The following is a 10,756-nucleotide window of genomic DNA, read 5'->3' on the forward strand; positions in this document are numbered from 1 at the left end:
AATAGCATATTCTGGTGTACTTTGTAAACAAAATGGTTTAATAGCGTATTCTGGTTTGCTATGTAAAGAAAATGGTTTAATAGCATATTCTGGTGTACTTTGTAAACAAAATGGTTTAATAGCGTATTCTGGTTTGCTATGTAAAGAAAATGGATTAATAGCATATTCTGGTGTACTTTGTAAACAAAATGGTTTAATAGCGTATTCTGGTTTGCTATGTAAACAAAATGGTTTAATAGCATATTCTGGTTTGCTATGTAAACAAAATGGTTTAATAGTATATTCTGGTGTACTTTGTAAACAAAATGGTTTAATAGCGTATTCTGGTTTGCTATGTAAACAAAATGGTTTAATAGCGATCTTACGTGATCGAGTCTGTTTCCGCTTAACTTCGAACTAACATCAAAACCAGTGTACGTATACAAACACTTCACGTACTACATATATTGTATTCCCATTAGTATTGTAGAAGTAAATTCTCTTGTATTTATACACAGATTGCAGGAAGTAGTTAGACACTCCCTCATAAATGATTTACCTGTCGTTATCCATTGTTTACTTTGTATGGTGAGGCAGGTGTAGGGTCTAAAAGAAAGAATCTTTTTTTTTTAAGTAAGAGTAACGTGAAGAACAATAAAATAGCCTTTAAATAAAAGAAAAAGTATTTGTTCTATTTATTTTTCGGTCCAATCTTCTGGTTTTAAAAGGCTTATATTTCTTCATAACCACATGGCCTAATATACACTCTGTAATGGATGACTCTACAATCAAATCCTTGAACACTTGCACCATCTGTCACTTAAAGTGTTCTACTTGGATAATAAAACTACACTCTAAAGCTAATAATTTACATTTAGCTAGACCTTTTAACAATGCCTAGTGCACTGTCTAAAGCGGGTGAAATATTTTGGAAAAGTTTTCTATCTACACAGCCTGAGTTTTTGCCGAGACATATACTTAGAATAGCTCAATTTATCAAAAGATTACGCGGACTATATACATATAACTTAGTTCTAGCTATTTGGGAAATATCAAACATTCGGGACATTTCTCAACCATTTCTATCCAGAGCGTATCTTGTTTATGATCATTTTTATTAATTTGATGAAATTGAAGAAAGGCTTAAGCTCCTTTTAAATTGAATACTGTTATTTTTCTTTTGTGGCCCAATAGCCTCTAGCTCATTTCTTATCATTATTTGTAACCTTTGTCGATTTTGTCTTTTTTTTAACTTTCCACGAAACCGAGAATAGGCGGACACAATAATTATTGTCATGGGAAATAATACGTAAAGTTCATATCTGTTGTCTTCCTCAACGGATCCAGTCTATTGTTCTACTCATATAGATCAACAAACAGAGAGAGCGCATTGTCGCGGAACGGGACACGAATCACCAACCCTCGGATTCAACGGTACACTAACTACCCAGAGCAGGACCTATCTCGAATTTGCTAATTTTTTGAAATGTTGAAAACCACTAATCAGCTGATTCTATCCACAAAGTTTTTAATCTTGCTAGAATGGTAGAATATAGAACATTGAAAACGGAGAGAAAAGAAGTATGTGTTGTATTCAAGAATAATTGTTATAGATCACTTCATTAAGTTTACTCACATCTTCAAGATATGGAGTTTTTCAAGGAAGAAAGTTGAATCATTCACTGTTTTTTGTACTAGTCAATCATAAATCTACAGGTCCCTTTCATGGGAATTGTGCTAATGTATAATGTAATAACAAAAATTATTTATCCCATAAACAAAGTAACTTAGCCTTCATAATATTATATCATAGAAAAAAGTGCAGAACGTGTGTACAACGGCATATTACAGCTCGAACTCTGGACCTTTTGACCACAACTTACCTGAAGGTCACGCCCATTTCCTTATTTAACCACGCCTGCTGGTAAGAAATGGACAGTTTCGCCTATGCTGTTATTCATTTCGTGATAAAAACGAAGGTATACTGACCTGTATTTTTCTGTTTATATAACCTTTTATTTGTTATGAATAGAAAAAAACAAACAAACATGAGAAGACAGACAATCTCCCTTTCATGGAAAAGTTCGGAAAAAAAAGGAGTGTATATTAAAAACAATAATACCTATTGTACATTACTATACTTAACATAACACCGAACTTTCATTAAATCATCTTAAATCGCTTAATCCTAATAAAATATATAAAACGAGAGTTATATAAACCATTTGAAGAATATTATCTGATATAATTTTTTGCATTTTTTGTTGTTATTCTCTAAGCTTACATTGACTCTTCAAAGTATGCTTAATGATATAGTCACTTAATACAGCATTTAGTTTAAGTTTGGCGTACAAAATATGCTTAATAATATAGTCACTTAATCTAGCATTTAGTTTAAGTTTGGCGTACAAAGTATGCTTAATGATATAGTCACTTAATCTAGCATTTAGTTTAAGTTTGGCGTACAAAGTATGCTTAATAATATAGTCACTTAATCTAGCATTTAGTTTAAGTTTGGCGTAATAAATCAACATGCACAAAATACTAAGCATTGTGGTCAAGTGGAAACAATTAAATGGCTAGAGTGAGGAGCATAGAAATCGACAATTTAACGTCTCTGCACATGCGCATTGGGGGTTTTCAATGTCAGTGTCATTCCGGAGCCGGTGGTGCTTAGATCCTAAGCACTAAGTTATTAATGGTCTAAATATCTACGAGCTATAAACACGCGAACTGTCTGATTTTATATGAGTAATAGTGGCCATTTGCCTCCAAAGTCACGTTGTTCTGGAAGGTATGACAAAAATTAAAAATTCAAGTACTTTTGAGCCAAATAGAAATGACGCTTTAAGGCTGCTGATACCGCATAGAAGCGAGGGCAAATATATGAAATAATTTGTTCGGACCGTTAGGAATATTTTTCTAAACCTTTTTTTGTAATATTCGCTTAAGTTTAAGTCTACGGAATTAAAATGCTAAAATCCGAGGTTAGATTCGCCGCGATAGCACAATGTGTCCTTGCTCTAGAGCAAATAAACAAACAAAAGCTCTCTCTCTTTCTATATATATATACTTTAGTTCTCCCTCTCTCTCTCTATATATACATATACTTTAGTTCTCTCTCTCTCTATATATATATACTTTAGTTCTCTCTCTCTCTGTATATATATATATATATACTTACTTTAGTTCTCCCTCTCTCTCTATATATATACACTTTGGTTCTCTCTCTCTCTCTCTCTATATATATATATATACTTTAGTCTTCAAAGTTCTTTATTTTACGTTAAACGTGTTGCCTATACAGAATGCACCTATTTAATGATTCCTTCTGTGATGATTGATTTAGAAGTTCGATCAAAGGGAACACAGAGCAACAACAACTTTGTGTTACGCTTATGATAAATTTAAGCATATCGTGTCCAAACCAAACATACGATTAAATTACTGACTTTACTCAGTTCAATATTGAGTTTTACAAAACTAACCAAAGTTTTTTTTTTTTTCTTAGAATTTGTAAACCCTCAGAGAAGCAAATTCGTTTACCAATAAAATTGGGTCTTTGAAAAATCTGAGAATTCAATGAAGTTCCACCAAGAAAACGATGTTTGTTTATTATATTGCAAGGTATATTGAAGTACAAATATTTTGTTCTTCTTCTTCGTCTATTATTTAAGTATTTGAAGTTCATAATGGAAAAGTCTTTAAACAACATGAGCTAAATGCGCCTGGTATAACTTTATTACTCTTCTTCTGTTATCTTAACTTCATGGAGAAAATTCCAAAGGTGCTTTTCTCCAAGTTTAATATGCCAATATAAACTCCACAGGACATTGAGCATCCGCCATTATACGTATAATAAGTTTTTCATAGCCCTTCATTTCTACGTTGTATGAGAAACCTATACCTGTGATATATTTAAACCAGTGACGTTTATTATCGAAAGATTCTCCCTCCAAGATCTACGACACTGTTGGTAACCACGAAAACTTCTGGAGTTCGTATTTCAAGACTAATCTATCACTGCTGAGCATTTTGTGACCCCTATATTAGAGACGTCTTTCTAAAATTAGACTGTTGGGGCTTTTATGTTCCGAATATTACCTGCGACGTTCAACTAAACAGGCTACCATTATTTGTTGTTGTTTATTATTAAGCACAAAGGGCTATCTGTGCTCTGCCCACCACGACTATCAAAACTCGGTTTATAGCAGAATAATTCCACAGACATACCACTGTGCCACTGGGAAGCCACTAGCTTTATTCAAGATAATCCCAGATTTCTTTTTTTTTTTTTGCATTTTTGAATTAAAAATAGCATCACATTTCAGCTTGAGTTACGTAATGCTGTATTTTTGAATTATATAAAAGTTATTAGTTAACCTAAATGGAGATCTACGAAAAAAAAGGAAACAAATAAAAAAAAAATTTTTTTTAAAACCTAAGTAATAATATTTTCGAGTCTAAACACGTTTCAGGCCCGGCTAGGAATCTGAGGGTCGCGGGTTCGAATCCCCGTCCCACCAAACATGCTCGCCCTTTCAGCCGTGGGGGCGATATAATGTGACGGTTAATCCTACTAGTCGTTGGTGAAAGAATAGCCCCAAGGTTGGCGGTGGGTGATGATGACTAGCTGTCTTCCCTCTAGTATTAGACTACTAAATTAGGGACGGCTAATGCAGATAGCCCTCGTGTAGCCAGGCCCCAAAACGGTAAGTTTGTAGATTTATAATGCTAGAAACCGGGTTTCGATATCTATGATGGGCACAACACAGATAGCTCATTGTGTAGCTTTGTGCTTAACTACAAATGAACAAACCTGTCCACTACAAGGATCGAACCACAAATTTAGTGTAATAATCATTTTTGCTTACCTCTGAACCATCGGAGAGAGGTTTTAAAATGACAGAATCTGTAAGTAATTTAGTGAGAGAACTGAATATAATACAGTTATTACACATAATAACAATATTATCCAATAACTATTGTCGCCTGGTGGGTTAGCTGTAAGTTTCCAGAATTCCAATGTTAAAAGCAAGTGTTCGATTCCTCGCTCTGGATAGAGTGGAGATAGCCCATTGTGTAGGTTTGCGCTAAAAACTGCAACGACCTAGAAAACAACATCAGTCATTATGTATTTTGATTGAAACTTATGTGTGAATTTATATTTTTGAGAGGAATTAAATGGATTTTTAAATGGACGACTTTTGAAGTATCTAAGTAGATACATACATATGTAAGGTGGAATTATCTCTGATGCCAGGGAATTATTTACTATTTCGTGCCAACCGAAGATGTTCGAAAGGATATCGGGAACAATATATAATCGTATGATAAAGATAATAATTTTTATTACGTAATTCACGTGATAAAATTATGGATAAAATAGTAATGAATCGATTAAGTTGAAATAACATTATACAGGAATTGAATAAATAACATTATACAGGAATTGAATAAATAACATTATACAAGAATTGAATAAATATCATTAGACAGGAATTGAATAAATAACATTATACAATAATTGAATAAATAACATTATACAGGAATTGAATAAATAACATTATACAAGAATTGAATAAATAACATTATACAATAATTGAATAAATAACATTATACAGGAATTGAATAAATATCATTAGACAGGAATTGAATAAATAACATTATACAAGAATTGAATAAATAATAATATTATACAAGAATTGAATAAATAACATTATACAAGAATTAAATAAAAAACATTATACAAGAATTGAATAAATAACACTATACAGGAATTGAATAAATAACATTATACAGGAATTGAATAAATAACATTATACAAGAATTGAATAAATAACATTATACAATAACTGAATAAATAACATTATACAATAATTGAATAAATAAGATTATACAGGAATTGAATAGATAACATTATACAATAATTGAATAAATAACATTATACAGGAATTGAATAAATAACACTATACAGGAATTGAATAAATAACATACAAGAATTGAATAAATGACATTATACAGGAATTGAATAAATAACATTATACAAGAGTTGAATAAATAATAATATTATACAAGAATTGAATAAATAACACTATACAGGAATTGAATAAATAACATTATACAGGAATTGAATAAATAACACTACACATGGATTGAATAAATAACACTATACAGGAATTGAATAAATAACATTATACAGGAATTGAATAAATAACATTATACAGGAATTGAATAAATAACACTATACAGGAATTGAATAAATAACATTATACAGGAATTGAATAAATAACACTACACATGGATTGAATAAATAACACTATACAGGAATTGAATAAATAACATTATACAGGAATTGAATAAATAACACTATACAGGAATTGAATAAATAACATTATACAGGAATTGAATAAATAACAATATACAGGAATGTTTGTTTGTTGTTACCGATGGACTATCTGTGTTATGGCCTGCCCATCACGGGTATCGATACCCTGTTTTTACCCTCCCCCCCAGTGGCACAGCGGTATGTCTGCGGACTTACTACGCTAGAAACCGGGTTTTGATACCCGTGGTGGGCAGAACACAGATAGCCCGTTGTGTAGCTTTGTGCTTATCTTCAAACAAACCAAACCCTGTTTTTAACGATATATGAAATTAAATTCCTGTTCAAGAAGATGGTATTGGTGGAGTAATGTTCTGGCAGAGCGTGGTCCAGTGTTAAGTTTGCTGGGGTGTGTGTCTGAGGGTCGATTATTCCACTACCGCAAAAACAAAAGAAAAGAAAACGTAATTCGCATTTTGAAGATATAGATGCGTTATCAAGTAACGGAAAATCCCACTATTCAGTCCTACAAAGAGTTGGCGATGGGCGTTGATGCCTAGCTAACTGTCTTTCTTCGAGAAGGCTCATGCAATTAACCCTCGTGTAGTTTAACGCGAAATTCAACAAACAAACAAAGATTAAGATTTAATAAGCGTATAAGACTAATTACACAAAATAAATAATAGCGATATTTTTGTGGTTTTTTAGTGATAATTGAATTGTTTTAGATGAATAATTCAATAATTTGGCTTATGATGACTTTCTGTAATCTATGCATCTAAGTATAAATACATAATTACAATGCGTATTGAAATAACAATAGAAGAAACAAAAATAAATCTAAAATGTATAATCCATAAGTGGTGTGGATGGGTTCGTTATGAATTTCGCGCAAAACTACACGAGGGCTATCTGCGCTAGCCGTCCCTAATTTAGCAGTGTAAGACTAGAGAGAAGGCAGCTAGTCATCACCACCCACCGCCAACTCATGAGCTACTCTTATACCAACGAATAGTCGGATTTACTGTCACATTATGACGCCCCCATGGCTGAAAGGGCGAGCATATTTGGTGTGACGGGATTCGAACCCACGACCCGCAGATTTTGAGTCGAGCGCACTAACCACATGGCCATGCCGGGCCATGGTGTGGATGGGAAGATTACTTTGCTTGGAACCCAAAGATTTACGACGATAAAGGACGTCTTTAACGAATATTCCTAAACGCCGAAGATTGTTTAAAAACATGTTGTGTGAATAAGTAGTTCCCATGTTATTATCTCTACACTTTATACGTTAACGTTCGAAGTGTTTCTATAATACTGGTTTCTCTATCTCATTCTTACTACGTACATGTAAGATATTTAAAAACCAGAATATAAAAATTACATAAAAGTTTTCATCGCTACAATAAAAACAAACTTATCATCTGCTGAGATTAAAACACGAAATAATGTTTAGAAATAGATACTTGTGGCAAACACACTTACCTCTCCCGAGATTAAAACACGAAATGATGTTTAGAATTAGATACTTGTGGCAAACACACTTACCTCTCCCGAGATTAAAACACGAAATGATGTTTAGAATTAGATGCTTGTGGCAAACACACTTACCTCTCCCGAGATTAAAACACGAAATGATGTTTAGAATTAGATGTTTGTGGCAAACACACTTACCTCTCCCGAGATTAAAACACTAAATGATGTTTAGAATTAGATGCTTGTGGCAAACACACTTACCTCTACCGAGATTAAAACACGAAATGATGTTTAGAATCAGATGTTTGTGGCAAACACACTTACCTCTCCCGAGATTAAAACACGAAATGATGTTTAGAATTAGATGCTTGTGGCAAACACACTTACCTCTCCCGAGATTAAAACACGAAATGATGTTTAGAAATAGATACTTGTGGCAAACACAGTTACCTCTCCCGAGATTAAAACACGAAATGATGTTTAGAATTAGATGCTTGTGGTAAACACACTTACCTCTACCGAGATTAAAACACGAAATGATATTTAGAATTAGATGCTTGTGGCAAACAAAGTTACCTCTCCTGAGATTAAAACACAAAATAAAGTTTATAATTATATGCTTGTGGCTCAAGGTAATATAATTGCTTGAAAAAGTTAAAACACAAATTTATTAATTATTCACAATTTACTCCAGTATCCGAGAAGTAATTTCTTGCCCATTAAAGTCTCGTTATAGTATATATATATATATATATATATATTCTGGTGTTAAAATTTGTGTGTAGCCCATAATACCTTGAAATCAATTTGTATTGTATAAATACAAATTTTGACTGAAGTGTATCAATAGCTGACTAAGTACGTCTGATTTGGTCAAACAGTTTCTGATATTTTGTGTAGAGTAAGTGTCGTACAATTACAAATATCGCAGTAACATCTTTATCAGCCTGAAAACATCGTCTTATTTATCGTTCTACACTTGTATTGTGATATCATAACTGTCGAACTCTAGTAAAAGACTGTTCCAGTCACTTGGATTTAATTACTTAACACTATCTATTACAACCATTGATATCCAAAATAGAGTCAGAAATACAGGTGTATGAAAACAAGCACCGTTTTATTGAATACAAATACAACAGATTTATATTCTCGAATGTTCTGTACGTATAAAATCTCTTGTTCTTCCACCATTATAACATTCACTTCACCCCATTTTTTTACATATTTAATTGTTCTACAAATATGTTCGCTCATACACCTTTTTTCTTCCCCAATATTCGCGCCAGTTCACAAGTCCCTGTTAAGTAAAATGCACTACGCAAACGATCGAGAACTTTCTGATTTGCCCTATTCCCTCTCACCTATTCTCCTTATTACAGTCTTCCCAAACCGTATCAGTTCTGAAATGAAAGAGTAAAAGAAGTAACGAATGTCGACTAGCATACATAGATAATACGATGTGATTTATCTTCAGAACGAATGTTCACATCGCTTCCTTAAATCGCCCACGAGAACAATCGCATGATTTATGGGTATAAAAGAATTAAACTTGTCTTTTAGACTTACAAGAATTGTATTCTTGTCCTTTTATCAGTGACAGATGAAGAATAGCAAACCAATGTTCTACTTGTTCGTTCCCGATCTGAAGACATATTAAACTGACAAGGGGAAAAGTTCTAAAATTGATACCTCTCAAAAACAAAAGTTGAAATAGAAATTAGAAATAAGTAGCGTATAGCGTAATCGTGAGGTCGTTTTCTTTTATTTGCCAAAGCTCTGTAACTACAGAAATATTAGTGTAATATTCTTTAGTCTGAGAAAATGAATGAACTGCTGGTAGAATAAGAGGCCGTGCTGAAGATCTGTATTCTATAAGATAATAAACTAGTTAGGGGCAGATAGTGTTTGTTGTGTTGTGATATTTTAAGAGTCAGTATAATAGTAGAAGTGAAATATTAGATGTGTGAGAAATAAGATTCAAAGTGTTACTTTTTGTTCTATGGTTGTTTCATTAAAATTATCAAAGTAGGAAAGAAAACGAATTATTCTTTCAAAACGCATTGCTATTATTTGTAAGAATTCATGTTCTTAATATTTATAAGAAGCCAATCGTAGTTTCTTAAGGAAATATTTTTTACAATAAAATAACCATTTGTTCAACATTAACTGTGGAAAATGTTGGAACGAGAAAAATATATTCTGAATAAATTCTTGCTTCGTTTATATTTTTCTACTAACTTTAATGTCTCCCAGTGGCACAACGGTATGTTTACGGACTTACAATGCTAGAAAGTTTCTATACCCGTTGTGGGCAGAGCACGGGTAGCCCATTGTGCACCTTTGTGCTTAACTACAAACAAACAAAACTACCTTTAATAAAATATGTTTATATTTTTTATTTGTCTGAAACTTTACTTAAATTATGTTTTAGAACTCCCGACTCGATCAATACGGAGTACGTTTGTATAAGATATTAATAATTTGATAATATAAATTATATAAATACTTTTAAGACATTCAGTGTGTGGTTCTATTAAGGAAGCACCTCTAATGCATTTGTAAATTTAATAACCTTTAAGGTGTTTTGTAGGTTCAACCTTAACGGTTCCCCAGTGAGACAGCGGTAAGTTTACAGATTTATAACTCTAAAACCCGGGGTTCAATTCCCTACGATGGACAGATAGCCCAATGTGGCTTTGATCTAAAACAGACAACCTTAACGATATCTTAAGTGGCGCTTGTTTCTTTATATAAGATGGTTGAAATGCATTCTTATAATTTATTAGAGGGAAGGTGCAGAGAAAGGTTATTTCAAATAATTAGGTTTTATAGATTACTTCCTATCTTACTTCCTATCTTACATTACTTCCTATCTTAGAGTACGTAATAAGTACCACATTATTTCTCGGTGATGAACATTTGATTCGCAGGTTACATGGACCTAGCAGTGTAATTGTGTGGTGGTGTTCA

At 32.7% G+C, this 10,756-nt stretch overlaps 1 protein-coding gene across 1 annotated transcript in view; it reads right to left on the reverse strand.

Moving 5' to 3' along the window:
* The window catches only part of LOC106463002 (PGC-1 and ERR-induced regulator in muscle protein 1-like), a 3,063-nt gene extending 1,184 nt beyond the window's left edge, over positions 1–1,879 (reverse strand). Inside the window, exon 1 of the mRNA XM_013922967.1 lies at positions 1,863–1,879. Coding sequence (XP_013778421.1) covers positions 1,863–1,879 — 17 coding nt within the window. The remainder of the gene's footprint in view (positions 1–1,862) is intronic.
* Positions 1,880–10,756: the final 8,877 nt, after the last annotated feature.

Source organism: Limulus polyphemus, unplaced genomic scaffold, assembly GCF_000517525.1.
Source record: "Limulus polyphemus unplaced genomic scaffold, Limulus_polyphemus-2.1.2 Scaffold1297, whole genome shotgun sequence".
Classification (NCBI taxonomy): domain Eukaryota; kingdom Metazoa; phylum Arthropoda; class Merostomata; order Xiphosura; family Limulidae; genus Limulus; species Limulus polyphemus.